This window comes from Melanotaenia boesemani, chromosome 9 (assembly GCF_017639745.1).
Source record: "Melanotaenia boesemani isolate fMelBoe1 chromosome 9, fMelBoe1.pri, whole genome shotgun sequence".
Classification (NCBI taxonomy): Eukaryota; Metazoa; Chordata; class Actinopteri; order Atheriniformes; family Melanotaeniidae; genus Melanotaenia; species Melanotaenia boesemani.
Genome location: NC_055690.1, coordinates 13,754,689 through 13,779,388, shown reverse-complemented (window position 1 = coordinate 13,779,388; position 24,700 = coordinate 13,754,689). Strand labels below are relative to the sequence as shown.

At 39.7% G+C, this 24,700-nt stretch overlaps 1 protein-coding gene across 2 annotated transcripts in view; it reads left to right on the top strand.

Moving 5' to 3' along the window:
• Positions 1-23,924, top strand: part of frya (furry homolog a (Drosophila)) — a 39,257-nt gene extending 15,333 nt beyond the window's left edge. The window contains exons 13-63 of one of the 2 annotated variants that reach the window (XM_041993833.1): positions 137-245; positions 357-443; positions 808-979; positions 1,170-1,302; positions 1,498-1,605; positions 1,739-1,994; positions 2,200-2,382; positions 2,476-2,562; positions 4,491-4,750; positions 4,940-5,129; positions 5,387-5,511; positions 5,900-5,957; positions 6,115-6,206; positions 6,341-6,513; positions 6,857-7,017; positions 7,248-7,358; positions 7,751-7,905; positions 8,151-8,253; positions 8,723-8,894; positions 9,115-9,371; positions 9,465-9,611; positions 9,698-9,866; positions 10,003-10,093; positions 10,205-10,287; positions 10,712-10,862; positions 11,008-11,111; positions 11,329-11,514; positions 12,256-12,454; positions 12,881-13,002; positions 13,102-13,289; positions 13,660-13,754; positions 13,835-14,415; positions 14,508-14,605; positions 14,686-14,856; positions 14,950-15,090; positions 15,571-15,750; positions 16,470-16,634; positions 16,809-16,883; positions 16,973-17,143; positions 17,308-17,316; positions 18,425-18,625; positions 18,907-19,050; positions 19,829-19,992; positions 20,066-20,273; positions 20,652-20,801; positions 20,893-20,991; positions 21,095-21,178; positions 21,915-21,932; positions 22,062-22,172; positions 22,262-22,467; positions 22,561-23,924. In XM_041993833.1, coding sequence (XP_041849767.1) covers positions 137-245; positions 357-443; positions 808-979; positions 1,170-1,302; positions 1,498-1,605; positions 1,739-1,994; positions 2,200-2,382; positions 2,476-2,562; positions 4,491-4,750; positions 4,940-5,129; positions 5,387-5,511; positions 5,900-5,957; positions 6,115-6,206; positions 6,341-6,513; positions 6,857-7,017; positions 7,248-7,358; positions 7,751-7,905; positions 8,151-8,253; positions 8,723-8,894; positions 9,115-9,371; positions 9,465-9,611; positions 9,698-9,866; positions 10,003-10,093; positions 10,205-10,287; positions 10,712-10,862; positions 11,008-11,111; positions 11,329-11,514; positions 12,256-12,454; positions 12,881-13,002; positions 13,102-13,289; positions 13,660-13,754; positions 13,835-14,415; positions 14,508-14,605; positions 14,686-14,856; positions 14,950-15,090; positions 15,571-15,750; positions 16,470-16,634; positions 16,809-16,883; positions 16,973-17,143; positions 17,308-17,316; positions 18,425-18,625; positions 18,907-19,050; positions 19,829-19,992; positions 20,066-20,273; positions 20,652-20,801; positions 20,893-20,991; positions 21,095-21,178; positions 21,915-21,932; positions 22,062-22,172; positions 22,262-22,467; positions 22,561-22,819 — 7,762 coding nt within the window. In that variant the 3' untranslated portion in view covers positions 22,820-23,924. The remainder of the gene's footprint in view (positions 1-136; positions 246-356; positions 444-807; positions 980-1,169; positions 1,303-1,497; positions 1,606-1,738; positions 1,995-2,199; positions 2,383-2,475; positions 2,563-4,490; positions 4,751-4,939; positions 5,130-5,386; positions 5,512-5,899; positions 5,958-6,114; positions 6,207-6,340; positions 6,514-6,856; positions 7,018-7,247; positions 7,359-7,750; positions 7,906-8,150; positions 8,254-8,722; positions 8,895-9,114; positions 9,372-9,464; positions 9,612-9,697; positions 9,867-10,002; positions 10,094-10,204; positions 10,288-10,711; positions 10,863-11,007; positions 11,112-11,328; positions 11,515-12,255; positions 12,455-12,880; positions 13,003-13,101; positions 13,290-13,659; positions 13,755-13,834; positions 14,416-14,507; positions 14,606-14,685; positions 14,857-14,949; positions 15,091-15,570; positions 15,751-16,469; positions 16,635-16,808; positions 16,884-16,972; positions 17,144-17,307; positions 17,317-18,424; positions 18,626-18,906; positions 19,051-19,828; positions 19,993-20,065; positions 20,274-20,651; positions 20,802-20,892; positions 20,992-21,094; positions 21,179-21,914; positions 21,933-22,061; positions 22,173-22,261; positions 22,468-22,560) is intronic. The other variant, XM_041993834.1, reaches the window with a different exon arrangement.
• The last annotated feature ends 776 nt before the right edge of the window (positions 23,925-24,700 follow it).

Sequence of the window (24,700 nt, the reverse complement as noted above, 5' to 3'; positions counted from 1 at the left end):
TTTCATTTTTTATCTTCCCAGCATAAATATGAAAGATTCTTTTCCTGTAATTTCATGTTTCATGTCCTTTAAATACCTGCAAGAAGTCGAAGGTACTGGAGTGTTTATTCAAAGTATCGTTTCTTTGTGTTTACAGTCGTCTCAACACTATTGTCACAACACTGTTCCCCAAAGGATCTCGCAGTGTGGTACCAAGAGACACACCTCTCAATATCTTTGTCAAAATAATCCAGTTTATTGCACAGGTAAACACAGTGATGCTCTTAACTGTCAGTATTTAAAGGAACATCCAGATAAAAGCAGCTTCATACTCTTATTGCAAATTAACAAAGATTTTTTTTCTTTTTTTAATACAGGAAAGGCTGGATTTTGCCATGAAAGAGATTATCTTTGACCTTCTCAGTGTTGGGAAACCTGCAAAAGCCTTTAGTCTTAATCCAGAGGTACCTATTTAATATTTACCTGTCTGGCAGTTTAGATACGGTCTTCTAAACTTACAGATGATTGTCCTTTAAATAAAAAAGATCATTAGCTAGAATTAGTTTCCTGTAAGTAATTAAGTGTTTTACAGTAACTCACAGTTAAAAGGTATTATATTATAGTAAATATATAATACTAGAACTAAGTTTATTGGCATTAGAATAAAGTTGAAAATATATATTATGCATGTCTCATAATGCTGAAGTAAGTTACAACAGTACTGTTGCAGTGTATTAGTTACAGATTCTTCTGGATTTTTTTCCTCCTGAATTGCTTCATTTTTAATGTCAAAAAGTATTTAACAGCTGAACTCTCGCTTCTCCTCAGAGGATGAATATTGGTCTGAGAGCATTCCTGGTCATAGCAGATAAACTGCAGCAGAAGGACGGCGAGCCTCCCATGCCAAACACCGGCTGCACTTTGCCCTCTGGGAACACTCTCCGAGTGAAGAAGACATACCTGAGCAAAACGCTGACAGATGAAGAGGCCAAAGTTATCGGTAAGGGGGGGGGGCTTTGGTTAGGAATGTTGAAAATGTCCTTTTTTAGATTCAAAGCAGTCACAGCTATTGAATCAACCTGTTGTATTTGGAAGAAATGCAGTAAAATTAGCTCTAAAAGTGTAATTAGCACTATTTAAATTTAATGGATTTTTGCAGATATTAACATTGCTTCTACCACCTTCTCCAGGGATGTCACAGTATTATTTTCATGTACGGAAAGCTATTGACAACATCCTCAGACACCTCGACAAGGAGGTGGGGCGCTGCATGATGATGACCAATGCTCAAATGTTGAACAAGGAGCCTGAGGACATGATCACGTAAGCATTCACATACATTCTGTCATCTTATCTGCTATAAAATATGTTGCTACAACTTACCAGAGGAGTGTTAAATGTACCATCAAATACTCATTGTGAACTTATTAGACAGTCCATGAAAATGATGGATCAGTTTACATGTAATAGATAAACAAACTCAATGCAAGACTCAGAATTTAAATATGAACTTTTCAGCGGTGAAAGGAAGCCAAAGATCGATTTGTTTAGGACATGTGTCGCTGCTATTCCTCGAATCCTCCCTGATGGGATGTCCAAGCCTGAGCTCATAGATCTGCTTTCTCGGTGAGTCCCCTGTCTGTAAGAAACCACCTGCAGAGGGAATAACTTTTGGATACTACTGTCAGTATATATAGCATTTAATTAACAAGATAACTGAACTAAAACTCAGATCTCACCTTTTTCCCGTTTTGGTCAGATTGACCATCCACATGGATGACGAGCTTCGACTCATAGCCCAGAATTCCTTGCAAAGTTTGCTGGTGGATTTCCCTGACTGGCGTGATGACGTCCTGTTTGGATTCACTAATTTCCTGTTACGTGAGGTCCAAGATACCCACCAAGGGTTATTAGATACATCACTGAAATTACTGCTGCAGCTGCTCACACAGTGGCGACTGACCCTTGGTACTGCAGGGAAGAGTCATGACAATAGTAAAACACGCACTGTTGAGGTAACCTTTATGCTTGTTGTGATTTTAACGCACAAGGCAATGACACAATTTGTTACAAGTATTTCTTTTTTTAGAAGCTCCCCCTCTGTTCATACCAATGCTTGCTAAACAAATGCCTGTTATAGATCTCTGGAGGAAAAATATGTCATTTTAAAAAAGTGTTTGAGAACTGAGCTTGTCGTTTCTTGTCATGTGTATGTTACAGCTTTTGCAGGCCAGTTCGAGTCTCAAGATGCCAGCAGAACGAGGTCCTCACTCCACTGTTCTGCATGCTGTGGAGGGACTGGCTCTTGTACTGCTCTGCTCCTGCCAGCTGAGCACCCGCAGACTTACCATCACCATACTGAAAGAGATACGTAGTCTCTTCATGACCATTGGACAGTCTGAGGTAAAGCAAATAAACAAACTGAGCTGACAGGTTTCTTTTGTAGAGATGAGTATTGATGTTATAGATTGAGATTTTATGTTTTGTTGCAAGCAGGATGATGAAAAACCGATGATCGAGATCATGGATCAGCTCAGCCCTGTTATCCTGGAAAGTTTGGTCAATGTTGCAGTCTCTGACACAGTAAGTTGCTTGTGAGCTTTTCTCTGTGGCTCAAATTCAGTTCAAGTTAACCCATTTTTGCAAACAAGATGTGTGTTTATTTGCTTAAGTTATATTTTCCTTGGCATTTACTCTAACTAGGCTAATATCAGGTGACTTGGCTTGCTAATAGAAAAAATAAGATGCCAATTAGTTGGGTCTTCTCCAGAAATCTGAGTTACTTTGAAAAAGTGATTGGATGTTGTTGAAAAATTAAATCACATGTCAAATCTGGTTTGTAAAAGACCAGATCAGTGCAACTTGATATGTTAAATGGGTCATGTTTTTTTTTTTTGTTTTGTTTTGTTTTTTGTTTTTGTTCTTCTATGTATACCAAGTCACAAAGCTTGTGAATGGCTCTAATACATAAAACTACATGAGGGACTGATGAGAGGCCCTCTGTTGTGTCTCCTCATGTTGCTAGTATCTGGGCAAAATAACACTTAAACATGCCACAAAGAAAACTTCTAACTACCAGAGAGAGTTTGCAGTCTAAGTCTGCTCTATATATAAAATGCCAGAGCAAAAAGGAGGGTGGCACAGACATTATTAAAAGAGAAACAGGAAAACTACATAGAATAAATAAATAAATATTTTTTAGTATTGTCTTACATAGCTGGTCTCTTGAATTATGGCTATCAGCTGATCTTCACGTTCTCTGACTCCATGTGGCAATGCATGTGGCATTACATTACATTATTGTATGTTATTTGCCTTTTTTTTGTCATTACTTCTGCCTCCCTTTTTTAAGTCTATGCCAAAGAGGGTCAGACATTCACCCATGCTCCAGACATGTCTAACAGTTATTTTTAGGCTTGGTGTATTAGGGTCCAAATGCTCAAAATCCTTGTTTGTAGCCCAGGCTTTCGTTCTTCTAAGTAATGCCATCACCAGTCAATCAACACATTTATATAATACCTGCCAAATGGCAACAAACTTTAAAGAATGAGCTGCTGTCTGGTACTTCTCTCAATTTTTAACAAACTGGTTAGTAAGAGCAGACTCAGCCATGCAGGTGTGCATAAAGTGTTTTTTTATTTTTATTTTTAGAAATAAAGGTTTGTACTTATTAGTAGTACATTTTACTTTCAGTAGTAAGAGGTCAGAGTGCTCAAATGCAGGACAAAAGCAGAGTCAGGAGGCAGATGGAATGCAAGAATAAAGGTTTTAATCCAACGTGACGTGACGGGGAAACACAACGGATGAGCTGACAAAGGAAACTGAAAACCAAGGAGTATAAATACACTGAGGGACTAATAAGGAATAGATGAAAGACAAAATCAAAACAGGTGAGCTAATGAACGGGAAGCAAAAAAGGATACAATACACAAGGGGAATGAACTCAGAAAATAAAACAGGAAACCAGAACTAAACATGACAGGACTACACTGTCACCTCTCTCGCTTGCTTGCTCCATTTTTAAGCGAATGTGTGTACAAACGGGTGAGTCTGAGATCTTTCCCTTTGTGACCTCACAAAGGGGAATAACTACTACCCCCAGTAGTGGATACTGTCATCAACCCGCCCCCCGGCTAACTGAGCCTGCCCTCTAAAATCACCAAGCGGGTGCCATCGAAAGCCAGATTCTCTCCCAGAGAGGGGCGTCAATAGACACCACTTATGAACATTTAAAGGTTCAGACACAGAAACAGCCCGTTCTCATTGGAGCTCACTAGAGCACATTTAGAATGGCTGAAATTAAGGACCAAAGCTAAATTTGGGATAATACACTTGTTGTTGTTGGACCTCTGACACCCATGTGAAATTGTTGAAAAAAATTTATAATTTGGGACCTTTAATCTTCTTCTATATAAGAATGAACAGGCAGATGAAAGCTATGCTTTTTGTGGGATATCTTATTTGGTTGTGACCCCTGACCTCTGCCCTGCTGTGTCATTGACTTGTTGTAGGCCACCCTGCCAGCTGGTCATCACGTGGACCTTCAGTGGCTCGTGGAGTGGAATGCATTGCTCGTCAACAGTCATTATGATATCATGAGCTCCTCACATGTGTGGATCTTTGCCCAGTCCGTGAAGGACCCCTGGGTGCTCTGTATATACAGTCTTCTCAGACAGGACAACTTGCCCAAGCACTGCCCCACAGCTCTCAGCTATGCCTGGCCATACGCTTTCACTCGACTGCAGATGCTCATGCCTCTTGTAGACCCAAAGTAAGTGTCTCCAGACATGGCACAGAGATCGGGAAGGACCCTGAGACACTTCTGTTTTCTTTATATCTCAATTTAGTGTTACTGTTTTTGGTATTGCCACCTGTTAGAAGTTCCTTATTGAGATTCTCTACATCTCATGTTAAAAATAAATGATATTGAGTATTATTTCCTTTATGTATTATTTACCAGTAATCCAGTCTATGCAAAGAAGACCAGCACCTCTGGCAATGGGGATAATTATGTAACTCTATGGAGAAACTACCTGATCCTTTGCTTTGGAGTGGCAAAGCCCAGTATCATGAGCCCAGGCCACCTGAGAGCATCGACACCTGAGATCACGGTTCCTACGCCTGACAGTGGTGTCGGCTACGATAACAAGGTAGCTGTCTCCCCTTCCTCTGGTCTTATTAATTCCCTTGGTGCTTTGTCCCCCATGATCAGGTGTTTATAATGAGCTTGTTGACATTCACACTCAGCATTAAATTTCACTGCAATTATTTCTCATGAATGGAACAGGAAGCAGATATATTCTTAACTGTGTGGACGCTTATCTCCTTGCAGCCCTGAGTAATTAGGGATGTTCAGGAGTGAGACAGACTTTATTTGTGACTAAACAATGTACGTTTAATGTCTCAGGTTATTGGGAGCCCATCTGTGGCTTGGCTTCTGAAGCAGCTGGTTCCACTGATGAGAGCAGAGAGCATCGAGTTGACGGAGTCATTAGTTCTGGGATTTGGTCGCACTAATTCACTTATATTCAGGTATATAAAAGATCTAGGGAATTGGTCTAAAATTTTCCCTTTATAAGTCGTGATTCACATCACAAAGCCCCTGTGAAATTGTGAAGATCTATCTTGGCTTAACTAGAGTGATTTAAGCTGCAGTTTATTTTTGTCTCTTTTAATAAGAGAATCACTGAAATGGAATTAAGATCCATTATTTTCAGCATAATTAAAGTCTGCAGTGACCTAAATTTGAGGGGGATTTGAAGTAAATATAGGATTATATCTGAGTGGTGCCTTATCACCATTTACAGTTGCTTCCAAATTGCTTCCCAGAAATCTGTTTTTTTGGTCAAATCCATTTTCCTTGTAAAATTTTTAAAAAGCCACAGTGCAGCATGTTAATATTTTCATTGTCTGTGCACAGGGAGCTTGTGGAGGAGTTACATCCCCTCATGAAAGAGGCATTAGAAAAAAGACCTGAGGTTTGTTAGCCATATTTCCTGCACACTACACAAAAAGCAATCCATGTATTATTAAATTAAATGTGTTAAATAACTGTACATAATACATACATTCAAATTTTTATATAACTATTTGCAGCCTGTGTCATTAAGGATTTGTGTTAATGATCATTTATAGAATAAGAAGCGGCGTGAGCGACGGGACCTGCTGAGACTGCAGCTGCTGCGCATCTTTGAACTGCTGGCTGATGCAGGTGTCATTAGTGACAGGTTAATGTCCAAAACGGAGCAGAATGCTATTTTGGTTACATAACAACAATGAGGAGCCAACATGGTTTCATAACAGTGGCTTTTCTGTCACATGATGAAATGAGCATCTCTGAATTTATTCTGTCACCCTGCAGTACAAACGGAGCTCTGGAACGTGACACCCTCGCTCTTGGAGCTCTTTTCCAGGAGTACGTGGATCTAACCCGAATGCTTCTGGAAGCTGAGAATGACAAAGATGCCGAGATCCTCAAGGACATTCGAGCTCACTTCAGCGCCATGGTGGCCAATTTTATACAATGTGTACCAGGTACTCCTACCATTAGCTCAGCTTTAGAGTCTTTTCTTATCTGACCTGTCACTCACAGTGCTCAGTAGCTCAGATAGATAGCACACAGCACTAGACTCTTGGCATTGAACTTGATTTGGACATTGCCTCTAGTGAGTAGATCCAAAAATAGAACAGTTTCAGGACAGAGTGGAGGGCAAATGATGACTCATGGTTAACCAAGCATTCACAAGTCTCCAGAGAATGGCTAATGGTCCATCAAGGGACTTCTACACTATTATTATAAACCAATTTTAATTGTTATTTTGCTTGGATAATTTTGCTGAATCTACATTTTTTAATATACAAATCTTTCCCTTCCCAGTGCACCACAGGCGCTTCCTGTTTCCACAGCAGAGCCTTCGACATCACCTTTTTATCCTCTTCAGTCAGTGGGCTGGCCCTTTCAGTGTCATGTTCACCCCCCTGGACCGCTACAGTGACAGGAATCACCAGATAACAAGATATCAATACTGTGCACTAAAGGTAGAGATGTAAAACAGCTGAGCTACATTGTTCATTGTGATTAAGATTAAAACCTGTGAAAACATTCACCTGCTCAGCCAGTGTTGCAGTTAAATGTTATTTTATCTTAATCTGAGGAAAACTGGAGTAGAATGGTAGCCATAAAGTGAAAGTTGAACAGTAAAGAAGTTTTTAATGGTCGCTAAAGCCATTTACTTGTGAGTATCCTTAACTGATGTTTGTTTTTCCAGGCCATGTCTGCTGTGCTATGCTGTGGGCCTGTTTTTGATAACGTCGGCCTCTCTCCAGACGGATACCTCTATAAGTGGCTGGATAACATACTGGCCTGCCAGGATCAGCGGGTCTGTAGCCAATATTTCACCACTATTGTGCTTTTAAACAAAGAGCTGACCCAGCTTATTACATGCTTGGATCTGTTTTTAAAAGGTTAGCTCTATCCTATGCTAACTGCTTGTCATTATTTTAAGGGTACTAGCAAGTAGTGAGTAAATAAATTTGGTTGACATTATTTCTTTTATTTAGTGCATTTTTCCTTTTCTAAATTTATTACACAGCTTGAGCAGAGAAATTCACTGGACATGTTGCCATGACGTGTCTTTTCTCATCTTTTTAGTGTGATAAAAGTTGAGCTGCTGGAATCATTATACGCATACATCTTTAAAACATTCAAACTTGGCCTAAAAATAAAAGAGAAATACATGGGTGTCTGTATTCTGGTGTGCTTCTGGCTCAGGTCCATCAACTTGGCTGTGAAGTCGTCATCCTGCTTCTGGAGCTCAATAATGACCAGGTCAACCTATTCAGCTGGGCTGTGGACCGTTGCTACACAGGCTCCTACCAGCTCGCCTCAGGCTGCTTCAAAGCCATTGCTACAGTCTGTGGCAGCAGGTAGAAAATCTCTTAACCCTTGTTCTTGCCTCTTTGCCTCATCCCTATTTCTTGTCCAAGTGATGAAACCATTGGCAAATCAGCTCAAGTCTCTTAAGCATAACTCGTCTAATCCTCTTAAAGGGCTCACAGTTCTGTCTCACTGTTTGAAGTCCACCTCTTCACCTCTAAGAAACATTTAACCCAAACATTATGTGAAACACTAATTTTCTTGATATTGGTACTATATTTTTTCTCTTTACCAGAAAAAACTACCCATGTGATATCGTAACGTTGCTGAATTTGGTGCTCTTCAAGGCATCAGACACCAACAGAGAAATCTATGAGATTTCAATGCAGCTAATGCAGGTGAGTAACACAAGTTTAGTTTAGTGTTTGGTTATGGTTTCATTGGGGATTGGTTTGAGAATCTTTGTGGTTTTGTATCACGACTGTCAATGTTTCTGGGATGCTCTTAAAGCCAGCAGATATCCAGATGATATCAAAGTCAGTGCTTTTTGTTTTATGCAATCATTGATTGAATATAGAAACATTTCAAAGAGTTAATAAAAAGTAAACCATCATAAGCTTATAGCCAGTGGCTTACTGGTTCTATTTTGACCAGTATGTTCCACTTCTATCCACACAGTGTTTATGTACATGCAGTTTATGTTCATGGGTGTATCCTACAAGTTTTTTACAGTACATGGGCAACCATTGAGACAACAAATCTTAACTCTTTTGCTACTGAAACATTTGTCTTAAGATTCTTCTTATTCATTTGCATATGTTTATGTAAATTACAGTTCAAATAACTTCTTTTTCTTTTTTTAAACAGATTCTTGAAGCTAAGTTATTCTTGTGCTCAAAGAAAATAGCAGAACAGAAGCCAAGCAGTATCCTGTATGGCACCCATGGTCCACTGCCACCCCTTTATAGTGTATCCCTGCCTCAACTCTCCAGCCATTTGGCCAGGATGTACCCTGAACTGACACTTCCTCTATTTTCAGGTAACTGTTTGAGCATGGACACTTCTACTGACCACAGCTTAGACTGCCAGGAAATGCCTCATATTAAAATCAATACATATGCTAACTAGGATTAAAATCCAAGTTACAGTGAAAATATGCGTGCCTTAAGTATCCTATTTAATCACCACCAAGTCTAAAAATTACAACAGTGTCCACTGATGTTATTCTGATGTCAGTATTATGTTTCTTCTTGTTCCAGAGGTTAGCCAAAGGTTTCCCACCACTCATTCCAATGGGAGACAAATCATGTTAACCTATCTCCTACCGTGGCTTGGTAACATCGAGCTGGTGGATAGTGGCCTACTACTTCCAGTCCTTACTCCGTCCACCCCAAGCTATGACTCCTGCAGCCAGATAACCAACACAGATTCATCAGCACACCTGAAAGGCACTGGCTGGGGATCCTTACAAGCCACATCTATGGTTCTCAATAACCTGATGTTCATGACAGCCAAGGTAAGGTCATTTTGGGGAAATGAGATAGAAAGATGTATGTCTAACATGAAATCACTGCAGCTTATATGGTGGTTTTTTGACAATTCTGACTAGTATGGAGACGATCTACCTGGATCAGAAATGGAAAATGCCTGGAATGCTTTAGTCAGCAACAACAAATGGAGCAACAACCTGAGAACCACACTGCAGTACCTCATCAGCTTATGTGGTGTCAGCAGTGACACCGCTCTTCTCCCATACGTAAGACATTTAGGCCTACTGGAAAATTCTGTGTAGCTTTTTTTCTTTTCAGTTTCTCACAGATAGTTGGTGAAATGTTTGTTCAGATCAAGAAAGTGGTCATCTACCTCTGCCGAAATAACACCATGCAAACCATGGAGGAGCTGATATTTGAGCTACAACAAACAGATCCAGTCAACCCCGTGGTACAGCACTGTGACAGCCCTCCTTTCTATCACTTCACTGCCACAAGCAAAGCCTCTACAGCGGCTTCAGGTACATTTTTTCAAATTCATCCTCTGTGGGGAACCCTGACCTAAGTTTAGTTATGTCTTCTATAAACCAAAAAGAGCTAGTTAGTATTCCTCAAACATGTTTATAAAACATATGCACGGTTTTGGTTCATTTGTAGGCACAACATCAAGCAGCAATACAGTTGTGGCAGGCCAGGAGAGCTTTCCAGACACGGATGATACAAAGACTGTTAAGGAGAATGAGGAGAGGTGCAGTATAAAATATTTTTTAAACATAAATGTTGATTCAAGTGATCGATTCAAGGGATTCAACTGATTACAGCATTACAAAATGCAAGATAATATTTTTTCTGATTTCAGGTTAAGTCATATAATACGAGCACACAATCGTCTGGAATCAAGGTACAGCAACAGTTCAGGAGGATCTTATGATGAGGAGAAGAGTAAGTATTTTTCTTTTGTAAAGACTTCAAAAATTTATGTCGCCATGGTCTTGTGAGTGTGAAATACATGGACTTTGAGGTAAGATGGTAGACAGCATGCAGCCATTGATAATACATGAACAGTGTGCAGAAAGGCCTGGGGCATCTACAGGGTTTCTGTGAGAACTGGCACTAAAACACAAGCAGCTGAGCCCAGGGCCCCTGCTGGCCCATAAACAGCTTTTTTCTTGGCTAAACTGCCCCTAATGTGAGTAAGAATAAAACAACAATAAAATGAATACTTAAATATTCTTTCAAACTGGGCTTTGAGGTTAAAATGCTCTTTGGTCCCATTATGCTGTAATTAAACAATTTAAGTGCATCAGCATTTTCCCACATACAAATGGTGTTTGCTATGCTAAAACAACTGTCTATAACCTCTCAGGTGAACCTCTGCCACCCTATGCTGATTGGTTGATGGTTGTTATTGAGACCAATCAGCCCCATCCTCTGCCCATGCCACTCAGCGGAGGATGTTGGGCTCCACTGGTGGACTTCTTACCAGAGACCATCACTCCCAGAGCACCGCTGCACAGGTTAGACAACTGCACGTAAAGCGTGCTTAATCTGTGACTCCCAATACTTTGGATGTTGCCACAGTTCATTTTTTTTTTAAATCAGTCTTTTAAATATACATTTACATGAAGAAACGGGTTTTACAGATGTGTTTGTTTGATGTAGGTGTAATATTGCGGTCATCTTCATGACAGAGATGGTAGTGGACCACAGTGTGAGAGAGGACTGGAGCATGCATCTTCCTTTACTGCTACATGCGCTGTTTTTAGGTAAGGTCACAGCAGAATCAGTCATTATAGATAGCCACACATAAAAATATGTCCAATATCAATGTCCAATGCTGTTTTTAAATATGAACGCATTGTTGTTTTTAAATATGAAGTATACAAAGAAGTTTGCCATCTTTAATCATTTGCCAGTTATAAAAGAGTCAATTCACACTGCAGTAAACTAGACTAACTGATATGATCATGTCTTTTACTTCAGGCATGGATCACTATCGTCCAGAGGTGTTTGAGCACAGCAAACGTCTCCTCCTCCACCTGCTCATCACATTGTCCTGTAAAAACAACTTTCAAGCAATTGCATCAGTTTTACTGCAGACACGGGAGATCAATGTCACCAAAACTCTCACCTGCAAACCAAGCTTGCAGCCAGAGTATTCACCCTCAGGTAGAAACATCTGCTTTTTCTAACAGTCACAATCAGTTTGTGAGTGTGGCCTGGGACCAGTTGACAAAGCAGCTTGGCATTTGATACGCGATTCTTCTCTTTGACTGATATAAACTTGAACGTCAGAAGGGGATGGTTAGCGTTCCTCTAAGACAATAGATACGTTTCTTATCTTGGAAGAAAATATTTGGATGCTGTGCCAAAAGCAATATTGAGCAGAGGGGACATCAAAGGTCTTGATTAAAGCATTCCATTCTGCTATTTTTATCCTCTTTCCCAAATTGGGGCCATCTGCTCAGGCTTGGATAGGCAGCTGTTAAACTGTTTTGCAAATATCTAGACATTGTAAAAAATCCAAAGTATCCTTTGTCCAGCTGATCATTCATTTTTTTAACAATGATAAATAGCACACACAAGTTATTCCTGAATTTAACTCCAATGAAAACAAGCTTGTGATGTTTTCTCTGAAATGTTTATGAAAAGAATAAACTTTTAAGGAACAGCAATGTGATTACACCAGCAGCAGGTTGCTAATTAAATTTGACAGCTTCGCCACATTAAGTAAATTCAGTAAGTAGATGAGAATTTATTGGATTCACATTTCGGAAGATGTTAAACAGGGGTCATGCTGCTCAGTACATGTGTTCTTCTTGACTGCATTGTCGATCGTGCTACAAGTTGTAGGGAAAACAAAACAAAGACAAACAACAAAACACACCCTTGTTTCTCTGTTGTTCTCAGGAGGTTTTGACTTCCTCCGGGAATGTCAGGCATCTCCTGTCCCAGACTCGGGTTTGAGCTCTTCCTCCACGTCATCCAGTTTGAGTCTTGGGGGCAGCAGCAACAACCTGCCTGAGATTACACAGGAGATGGAAGAGCTGGTGGGCTCCAGTAAAACGAATGAAAAGGCAAACAAACTCATACAGTTTTTAACCACAAGGTACTTATGTTATTTTGCATTTTAACTGATCTTTTACATAATAAAGTATATAGCACATCTAGAACATTCATACACAGCAGTTAGAAATAGGCCGCCCATATGCCAATGCATGTTATCATGTTTCTTGATGCAGGCTGCCACCTAGTGGTGGTGCATATCAGTGCAGGAGTTTAATAGCTTTGCTGTTTAACTGAAGATAAGGCATTGCTTTATAATGATTGTTTGAAGTAAAATTGTCAATGTGCAGTTGAAATCGCTTTATTTTTGTAAAAGAACTTTTACATCAAAAGTGCTCAATGATATAAACTTCAGGTCAGCATCACCGGAATTTGGGCTTGATACTTTATACTTAGATTAATCATTAGGTTATGTCACCCTTAAAATCACTTCATACTATGACATGTTAGTGACTAAGTTGTTTAACAGGCCATATGGATCACTGTGGTGCCATGAAGATATTTCATCAAAGAACCAAATTTCAAAAAGCACCGGACAGCTGACAAATTTCCTGAGACATGTGGTATCTGTGTTTAAAGAGTCCAAGTCAGGTAATCCCTGCGTAAATGCTTATCAGTAATTATAAGTTAGATATACAAGAGAACTTTGTCTTTATCACTTACTGCCTCTCATGTATTTCTCTTGATTAGAATTCCACCTGGAGCAGCAGCTCAGTGAGGTTGCTCTGCAGACAGCTTTGTGTAGTTCATCCCGTCACTACGCCGGCCGATCCTTCCAGGTGTTTCGAGCCCTTCGCCAACCCATCTCTGTGCATGCTGTGTCCGACCTGCTCTCAAGGCTGGTGGAAGTCATTGGTGAACATGGAGAAGAAGTACAGGTCTGTTTTCTATGAGTTAATGCAAATGTGCTAATGACAGGACATTAATGTGTTTACCTAATTCTTTTAAGGGAAAATCCAGTGATTGGTATCTTCTTTGCATCTTTATTACTGTTGAATGCTCATTAGCAATGTAAAAAAACTGTTGTCAGAGTCATTGGCAAAGCAGAAACTGAGGAATTTAACTGCCTCAGTTATTGTGCCATTTATAATTCAAGTTTATGAGAACATAGAATATAAATTCACTTCTATTTGGTAAATGACTTGAATGTCCCAGATGTTTTATAAATACAAGAAACATGAACAGTTTATAGATAATTAAATTAATAATAAAAAATATACAGGAAAATCCTTACACTGTCTCTTACAGGGTTATGTGATGGAAGTCTTACTTACTCTGGAGTCTGTGGTAGATAACTTGGCTGAATGTCTCAAGAACAATGATCTCATGGCAATCCTGACAAGGTTTGTGCCTCCTCTATTGGTGTTTATCTTTAAAACAGGCACTGAGTGATAAAACACACTCTAACTTTGTTGAATTACAGAGCCTCATCTCCAGATTTCCTCACTAGTTTTAAGCAGCTGTCCAACAGGAAGAGCACAGGACAGCTTAATCTTAGGAGAGAGGAGAGGACCAGGCATCAGAGGAGCTCTTCGGTCCCCAAAAAGTTTGGAGAGGCTGACAGGTTGTCTGACCCACCTCGTAGTGCAACACTGGACCGTATCCAAGCCTGTGAACAGCAGGTTTTATTAGCCAAGAGCCGCTGCTCATCTTCATCTAAAGACACTGTCACAGACCCAACGAGCATCAACCACCCCAGCAACCTGCTGGCCACCATCTTCTGGGTGGCAGTGTCGCTGATGGAGTCAGACTTTGAATTTGAGTATCAGATGTCTTTAAGGCTTTTGAATAAACTGCTGGCCAACATGTCACTGGACAAACAGGAGAACAGAGAGAAGCTGGAGAAACTGCAGAGCCAGTTGAAATGGAGCAGCTTCAATGGACTGCAGCAGCTACTGTTAAAAGGCTTCACGTCCATGTCCACCACTGACTTCACGCTCCAGCTCTTCTGCCAGCTCACACCTGTGTCACGAGTGCCTGTAGTAGACACATCACAAGCCATAGGTAGGAAAACATTTACGCAAATGCCATGCATGGAAAGTTGATTTAAAATAATTCAATAAATATTATGGTGATTTGTGTGTTTCATCTATTAGGTTTCCCCCTGAATGTTCTCTGCCTGCTCCCACATCTTGTGCAGAACTTTGATGCACCAACACAGTTCTGTCAAGATGCTGCTGAGAAGATAGCCCAGGTTCGTCTACGCTAATGTTTCACCTCTTATTTTAATAAACTGTATTTTCTAAATTACATTTAACACAGTTTTCTGTGTAGGTATGCCTCGAGGAAAACAATGCCAAGCTCTCCAACCTCGCTCATGTCATGACTCTGTATAAAACACACTCCTACACACGAGACTGCTTCTCTTGGGTCAGTGTGGTGTGCCGATATCTCCATGAAGCTTTCTCAGACATCACCCTGAGCCTGGTCACTTACATGGCAGAGGTTTGTACAGCTGATCTCTTTTTTTCTTCCTTTTTTGCCACAGTTATAGTGAAAAGACTAAATTAGCTGAATATTGTTTAACTGATGTAACAGCTACTGGAGAAGGGCCTTCCCAGCATGCAGCAGACACTCTTACAAATCATCTATAGCCTCCTGAGTCACATGGACCTGAGTGGAATTCAAGCAAAACCCTTTAACATGGAGGTGCTCAAGACAATTGAGAAGTTTGTCCAGGTGAGTTAAAACTTCCATTATGCAGATTTCACTGACAATTTTAGGATAAATGATATAAAGTAAAAAAAAATTAATAAACAGCGTAAAAGATTTGGATGAGTTACATTTGGCGAGATAAATGGAAATCTTTAGCATAAGGGGTTCTAAATAAAACACTGTGTTCCCTGTTTTTTCTGTACAGAATGAGGGAAAAAAAGCTGTCTTATGTCAGGGTAGTAAATTTTTAGGCACGCCCAAACTATAAAAAGTCTGCCTCGGGCCAGGCCTCTGCTTATTTTCATAATGTATCCATTTTCCTCTTGCACCTCTGGAACCAAAAATAGAACCACATAAAAAACCCAAGAAAGACATTTGTGGTTGTTTTTTTTTTTTGTTTTTTTTTTTGTTTTTTTTTTGTTTTGGTTTCTTTTTTTTTTTAATCAAGTTGGTTTTTGTTTGCTTGTGCAGGTGAAATTATGTGTTTATCTGTGTTTGCTGTAGACTGTCCATTGGAGAGAAGCACTAAATATTCTGAAGTTGGTGGTTTCTCGATCAGCCAGCTTGGTGCAGCCGTCATTCACACAGAGTGACCTCCCCTATGAGGACACCAGCCGTATCTGGGACCGCTCCTCCAAGGCCTTGCCTGGGAAAACACTGGATTTTCACTTTGACATATCTGAGGCAAGAGACTCTTTATTTTACTCTTCTTTTTACATTTCTCTGAAGACTGTAGACAGCTTAATGCTTCTGTGTTTGGCTCTCTTTTCCTGTATTTTCCAGGGTGTGGTGCTTGTTGAAGCTGTTTAGAAAGGAAGTATTTCTTCCCCTTCCGTATTGGTTACTTTTTTTTTTTTGACCAAACCCCATGAGATTAGATTTAAGGCTAGAAATGTAAACACAATTAGCCAAGAAGAACAGAGCTGAAAAGTGATGTGAAAGATACTGTACAAGCAGAGCAGTGTATGTGTGTGGGAACTGAACAGGGAGCTGTTTGTGTAGCTCATGAATTGCAGGAAATGATGCAAACTCTTTGCTGGATGTGAATGAGTGAGTTCTAGTGGATGTGGATTGCCAGTAGTGTGGTTGACACTCCACATAAAAGTAACCACAGATATTTCTTAGAATACTCTGTTATTTGTAGCCTTAAGGATTTCTTTTCTAAAATGCTTAACATTATTAGAAAACTAAATTTTATAAAAAAAATTGCAGCACCAACCAAAAAAATTAATGCCAACTTATCTTGAAGCACCGATCAGTTTACAGACACCCTGGACCTCCAGACAAAGCAGGAGCTGCCATTAAGCTCAGGACTAATCAAGGAGAAAAGGACTTTAATTTTTTCATACTTTTCCAAAGTCATGACAGTTTTTGTCTGCACATGCTTTTTTTTCTGCTTTTAGACACCAGTGATTGGTCGCCGTTATGATGATCTGCAGCGCTCCCCAGGCCACGATGTGAAGAGTACAATCACAGCAGCAACTCGTAGCACCTCCTCCACCTCCTCTGGATCCACCTCAAACAACGTCCTGGTGCCAGTCAGCTGGAAGAAGCCTCAATCCTCACAGGTTAGATCTTCCTCCATTCCTTGTTAGCCTAACATCTAGAAGGACATGCAGTCAGACCGCATTTGGGGAGCTCAAAGACTCATAGATGTCATTAATCCGATTCAGATCTTGTTATCTTTTATGTCACTTAAATAAAATTGAATTTTTCCAAATATTTCCTTTTGCGTTGTGCAGAAAAGAACACGGGAAAAACTGGTGAACGTTTTGTCTTTGTGTGGACAAGAAGTGGGACTCACAAAAAATCCTTCGGTAAGATTAATGTAGCTTTTACATTATTTTACCATTCTCAACAACTTGTGTGTCCTACGTGCAAATTTCCTTTTTCTCTCTGTGTGTAGGTCATCTTCTCCAGTTGTGGGGACCTGGACCTCATGGAGCATCAGCCCAGCCTAGTGTCTTCTGATGAAGGGACCCGGGAACTAGACAACATGGACGACACCACCTCAGAGCAGCAGTTCAGAGTCTTCAGAGACTTTGACTTCCTGGATGTTGAACTTGAGGATGGAGAGGTGAGTTTTAATACATGACAGGTTTGGAAAAGGAAAAGTAACATTAGTGAGAATGAAAATATTTCCCCCGAAGGGCTTTTTTTTTTTTTTTTTTTGTGGTGTGTAAGGTCATTCCTCCCAGCTTTATGTAATTGAGTTTCTGTCTCTTTTTTTATGCTATCTAGGAGCTGCAGGTAAGTGTGCTCTCTAAATAAGTGTTTGCCTGTGCAGATAATTTAGCTGTCACTCTGATGGCGGTGTAGGAAATGTGTGTGCATGCTGTGCAGTTTACAAAAATGACTGACATGTTTATGTAGCAGAGTGATGAGATATATTCACTCCAACATCTGCTCATCTATAACTTGCTTTACAGTGTAATAGAATCTTAAACAGTCACTACTGAAAAGCATCTCAACATAAGGCAGCTTTAATGATTGGTGATATATTTTTCTAACTGTACATCCTTGTATCATAAAGTAAATTTAAAAGCTTTTGATCATTTTACCTTGTTATGTAGTAAATATTGCATTAAGTATTTTAGACAATTGATTGAATTAAAGTGTTTTTTTGTGCGGATTCTGTTACTGGCTTAAGGGAAAAAATCTTAGTAGTGAAAACTTCACAATTTTTAAGGGGAAATTCATTTGGCAAAGAAATATGCAGCATACATTTTAAATTCAATTACACTATTATGAGTTTAATTGGCAAAAAAGGTGGATGAAAAAAGTTTTGACAAGATGCTATTTTGCAGTTTGTAATATGAAATTATTTGCCTTTTTAAAGAGGCATGCAGGCTAAAGTCAAAGCTTGTACTCTCCAACCGTTGTAGGTTTTAGTCACCACAGGAAGTCTCCCTTGTTTGACCTGGTGACATGGAGCTTTAATGGAATGAGGAAGTTGGCTGACAGTGTCAAAGTCACACCAACATAAAAAGCGGCCCTGCATTTTAAACAGGAGATGGTGCAGTCAGACCTAGAGGGTTATAGGCTGTAAATATTTAGAAATCCAATGAGGACGCTCCCTGCCATTTTTATAGCATTGTAGCTATTTTTGTTGTAGTGTCAGTAAAGTCTGCAGAAGACAGCAATGGGCTCACAGTGTTTTTGTGTCAGTCCTCACTACTAGTTCAGTTCTTAGCTATGATGGGAAAACTTAACAGAAACACCTCCCTCTCTGAATTTGCACCGCATGTTTGTGTTAATACAGTACGTGTGTGTATGCATGTATTTGTGTTAAAGAAGAGATTGTACTCTGGGCTATATATTGGAACTATGTAACTTGAGGTTTTTGTTACTATTGCAGGGAGAAACTATGGACAACTTCAACTGGGGTGTGCGTCGGCGCTCTATGGATAGTCTGGACCAAAGTGACCTGCAGCCCCTGGAGGAGAGTCAGCTGTCCAGCAGCATGCCCAGCCTCAGCAAGGTTGCCAATGAAGACTCAGATGAATCATCTGAAGAGGATTCCCTGACTGCCAGCCAGATACTCTCCCACTCCCAGCTTGTAGGTTTATAAAATTCCATACCAGTTGTTTAAGGTCTTAACTTATGAGAGTATGTGGTCCTCAAACAGCATTAGCTTTAGTTTGTGAAAAATGTGCTGGCAGATGGAAGTGCCATATGTCTGCAACAGCTGTCATTCCACTCCTTTATCTCTGACATATCAGCCACTACACCACTGTCAGTGCTTGCCAGAGTGCTGAGGATTTAGCAGTTTTATAATCCAGTCTTTGTTGTTTGTTTGTTTTTTTTTTTTATTCCAAAACATTTTTTTTTTCTTTTCAGATTATCAGCGTCTCTCCAACAGCAGAGATGAGTAGTATGGACACGTCCTCTGCCTTATTTGATACAACTTCAGCAGATTCAACTCCTCTGAGCACCACAACTCCCAGTTTCGAGGTCCAACTGCCAGAGGACTCGAAGCAGCGGGTGAATAAGGGCTTCAGAGTGTCTGAGATTCTGGGAACTTCCAACTCTTATCACAATTCCATACTGGAATTCTTTACTAGTTTTGCTAAATAGCTGCTATTCTGTTGCATCTTCGCTCATGTAATGTCTTTAATGGTAAATGTGCCTTGGGTTCAGTGTATGTTAAATATTATTGCATTCTTTTATGATTTTTCAACATTTTCTCACTTCAGAGTAGAGCATGTGCTGATTTTCTTATTATTTTAGTTATTGCATGAACTCAAACATACAAGCATGCAACCTATAGTACTTTGGGCTGTGGGCTAGTCTGTGCTTTACTTTAATTGTGGCAGAGATTGTATGGTGATGTGACAGGGGTCGTAGCCAGCTCTGAGGGAAAAAAAGTTTCTTTTTTTCTGTGTTTGTCCATTTAAGGCAATGTGTATACCTATCGTTTCTGTGTGGGTGGTGCTAAGCAACAACTAAAACTCTTGGCATGTGGAAATTCAAGAAAGGTTTACACATTGCCTGACCCAAACCATGAGTGTGCAGAGCCACAGTGTTGGTTAAGTTAAAGTATTAAATAATTAATTGGCACAATTTACGCACTCTAAATTGATCAAATAAAAGAAAACACCACAAGGAGTTCCCATAGGGTCCCAGTGCAAGGTTAGTGTGTCTGTTTTATCCACAAAATGATGTATGTAATAATGAAGAATGACAGAGGGAATAATGGAAAGAAATGCATGCTAGTTTAGCATTTTGTTATCATTCGGTGAGGATTTTTTTTTCTCTCCAGCACGAAGAGTCACAAGAAGAGGATAACACAAATGTCCATGAAGAGAATCTGTCTCTCTCCATCACTGAGCTGCCTCCTGAATATCACTGTAGTGAGCGTTTGACAATGGACTCTGTTTACAGCGATTACAAAGGAGAGCTGGACCGTGACAGTTGCTTGCCCAGGTACTTATTCACAACTTCACTCTACATTTAAAACATTCAAAGTTCATCTAAGCATGTTTTTGTGCTCATTTAGTCTTGCTGAGGAAGAGAGGGACGACGTGCTGGATTCACGCTCTTCACCGCCACCGTCACCCTTCTTCTCTGCCATTCTCGCGGCTTTCCAACCGGCAATTTGCGATGATGCAGAGGAGGCCTGGCGAAGCCACATCAATCAGCTTGTGTCTGACTCAGATGGATCCTGTGCAGTATACACTTTTCAAGTGTTTTCTTCACTTTTTCACGTGAGTTTTGCCATCAGACATTTTCTTTAGTTGCCTTTTTAACTAATTGCCAAATAAAGACACATGAAAAACTGTTCAGCCAACTACTAACAGTGTGCCTGAAGTCACACTAAATGGTTAGCTAAAAAGTTAACAGGATTAGTTATCTGGCTGAGAGACCTCTAGAGAAAAGGTCTGTTAATTACAAATAGAGGAAAATCCATGGAGGCTGTGTTTGAAACTCTTCTGAGAATCATTAACCAGATGATATTCACCTCACTGAGCAAAGCTGACAGCAATTCATTTCTGAAAATGTCTGATAATAAAGAAAGCAAATACCCCCAATGATATGGAAATAATTTTGAAAGTATTACAGTCTGCATGCTTTTTGTTTTGCAGAGTATCCAGACCAAATTCTGTTCCTTGACCTGTGATGCTGTGACTTACCTCAGTGATAACTTGGGAGGATTAGGATCAAAGTTTCTGAGGTCTTCTCAGATGCTGACATCATGCTCAGAGTGCCCAACCCTATTCATTGATGCTGACACAGTGAGGAACAGATTCTTACTGAATGCATTATTTTTTAAAGGCATATTTTGGGTAGTTGAAAAGAATAAAAAACAAAAATCTGTATCTGCAGATAATGTCTTATGGACTCCTGGAAAAAATTAAATTCAGTGTTTTGGAACTTCAAGAATATCTTGACACTTACAACAACCGAAAGGAGGCAGCTCTTACGGTGAGGGCGTGATCCTTTTTTTTTTTTTCCCCCATTGAAATGTCACATGCATATTTTTGTTTTGTTATTTGAGCTGTGATCATGCTGTATCTGTCACCCACAGTGGCTGAACAACTGTAAGGCCACCTTTCCCACGAGTGCTGGAGACACCGTGATAACGTGTCAACCAGCGGAGCATGATGGAAAGGTAAAACATTATGCTTTAGGGAATTTGTGCAGTAACTGACATGCTTTCGTATCAGTTGAAGGATAATAAACAGATTTTTGTCTTTTCTTTGGCTTAGTTGTTGCATTTAGAGAGTGTGCAAACAAATCATTTTTAAATCTAAACTTGTTACAAGAATAAATTAAAATGCTATGGTTTCTACTTCATCTGATCTTTCATACTGTACTTTCTGCATTACGGTTACTGTGTGATACTGTAGCTCTGTGAGTGTTATTTCTTATTTTCTCCCTGTTTCTGTCAATGTCAAGTTGGTGCATGTCAAATATTGTTTATCTCATATTTGGTGTGCATTGTGGTCATTATCAGCTCTGCTGGGCATGGGAGCAGGTTCTGTTGTGTTAAATGTATCCAGTTGTAAACAATTACACTCACTTCATATTTTAACTAAAAATATTTTACTCTTAAAAAATATTGAGCTAGCAAAAACATTTTTGATGAAGTGAGCCTATTTGTGCTTTTTTAATTAGTTTGCTTGGCTTTCCACCTCTATTTTTTTTTATTCGCAGTAACTGAAAGCCCTCTTTTAGTTGTAATTTCTACACGTCAACAATCACCTTCTTCCATAGTGCATGTCAATTAAATAACCTGTTCAGATATTTTTTACCCACTTGTGAAGTGAAATCTAAAGCAATTGCATGCCTTTGATTCTCTGTTCTACTTTACTTCTTTTCTGCTTTGTAACATGCTTGCTTGGTAGCAAATGGAATCTCTGGCTGTAAGTTTGACATGGCTTGTTTCTTCTCTCCTATCATTGAAAGCCAGCTTTATAATTGTTGTCATGTCATCTTCAGATAAACGATTACCTCACAGACTGAATAACTTTAAAACTTTGCTCTTATTCTAGCAACTGGAGCTCTGTCAAAGACTCTACAAACTCCACTTTCAGTTGTTGCTGCTTTTTCAGTCCTACTGTAAGCTGATTGAACAGGTCTATGCAATAAGCTCTATTCCAGAGGTAGGTTAACCTGCATTTTCTTGTCTTTCTTTTAATCTGTGATGCCTCTGTTTAATCTGTCTCTGTTTATTTATGCTATCAACCTGTAGCTCACAAATATGTCCAGAGAGTTAAATGAGTTGAGGAGTAACCTGAGGGTAGCAGCAGCCTCAGTGGCAAATGAAGAGGTTGCTGCCTGTCAGAGCTCCAGCTCTGAGCCCATCTTCAGCTCTTCTGAAGCTGCTGTGCAGGCCATCCTTGACGGTCTGAAGAACAATGAGTTTCCAACAGCCATTTGCTACATTCGTCAGTGCAGGTACAAAAACCAAGTTCTTGTTTCTATTCTAATTATAAATATATGTTGTGAACAATTACCCTTAATATATTACTGTATATATTTTGTTTTCAGAACAACGTGGCCCAATGATATCTTTGGCAGCCAGTCGGATGATGAGGTCCAAACACTGTTGAACATCTATTTCAGACATCAAACTTTGGGCCAGACGGGAACATTTGCTCTGGTGGGCTCAAAGCAGGACCTCACAGAAATCTCTGTCAAGCTCATGGAACTTAACGGAGAGACTCGAGACATGATCCGGCGAGCCCAGGGCTACAGAGCAATCACAGCTTTTCTTCCAGACTCCAGGGTTTCAGGGTCAACTCTCTGATGGTGGTCTAGCAATGTGTGGCACATTTGACTGCACAGCACATACCATCTCTTCCTGTCTGGGGCAGCTGCTATCATTTAAGTTACTAACAAGAACTCAGCTCTCTCATGGGAATAACCAAAACCTTATTTCCTCTTTTTTCTCTGTGTGAATCTGAATGTCATGAATTCAGATCTTTAAATGTGCAGCAACACGTTTTTACTCAGAGTGACTTTGCTGTTCTAACAAAGTTTTTCTTGCACTAATATCAGAAACCATCACAATGCTACCACACTATCAGCTGTCCTATTTAACAAACAACAAACCAAAGCTAAGTGATTACCTGTCCGTAGTGTTGTTTTTATTATTAAGGGAAAATGTGCAATTATTCACTGAAGTGGAAGACCTTTTCTGTCTCCTAAAAGAATGTATTTGAGTATCATAACATTGGAAAACACTGTTAGATAAGACAAAGGGAGGGATCATTACTTTGTTAATGCAGTGGGTCCCTTGTGTGTGTTTGTGTGTGCGTGCCGATATGTGGTGAGTGTGCTAGAATGTGTGAATTAAGTTATGACGACCATCATAGATGGAATTATTGATTCTGATGTGTATGAGTGGTTCTTGTCAAACTACACGGACATGCTGCAAATCTACTGTAATGTCTCAAACCTACATGCTGCTGTGGGTTATCTGTTACTTAAAACATCTTACTGTACCTTTAAACTGTGCAGCTTTTTGCAAATAGGTAAATTATTTATATTTTATGCAAGAGAAAGTATGCTTTTATCACACTAGATTTATAGAATACAAATATTTAGTTTAATCTTTAAAACTTGCCAAGCTTGCAATTTGATGTACTATAAAATGAACAGCAATGTTTATGAACAAATATTGAAACTATTTTAACGGAATAATTGTACATAGTGAAATAGAGGTTTTGCTCAGACTCATTGTGTTTTTATGAAAATAAACTTTGGCTTGCTTGGAAAATTAGTACCTACATATTTGTAAAGCTTCCACAAGATCTCATAGCCTCTTGCTTTGTAAATACATCTGCCTTCGCAATGTACTGTATTTTGGTGTTCTGTACACATATGTAACAATAAACCTTACATTTGTTAAACAAATGTTCATCTTGTCATTTGTGCATTTTGATCATTATTTTCAGTCCAGTTCGCAAGATGTAAATACTAGTGGGTCGGGTCCATTTACCGCACTGGTGACCAAGCGGAAAGCAGGGTGGGCGGAGTTTTCAAGCTATTTAAGGCAAGACAAGACAGTTTATTTGTATAGCACATATCATGTACATTCAAAGTGTTTTACATAAAACAAAGGCATTACATATATTTAGAAGTTAAACCGGATGACCCGCTCACATCCGTCGACTTGTTCGATGAGAAAGCCCCTTTAACCACATAGGGAAACAAACAAATCAGAGCAGGTTTGCAGATACATTTTGAAAATGTTCCATGTTCTATGTGTTCCGTGTCTTTGCTGCACTAGATACCTGCGCATTAAAATGATTCCTCAAACAACTGCTGATGTGATTTTATTCAGCTGCTCTGAAAGATCCATGTTCCCATTGTTTTGGCAAAGACTCTTACCTCAGACAAAGTTGCTGCTCGTCTTCCCTTCTCCCCGGGTCATCGCCCGGCCGACTGGAAAGGAACGAATCCGTAACTCAGTAAAACAGTTAAACATACCAGTGCGGGTGTGGACTAAACCATTTTAAGAGGGGTGATAGGGCCGTCATAGAACATTCATCATTATTGTTAATACAAAATTAATTATCTCTAAACCCCACTTCACAACTTTGTGTTCCAGCCCAGGGCATCGAGTGGCAGCTGTGTTTTACTTTATGGTACTGTACCATACACCAGCAACTGGATATAAACACGC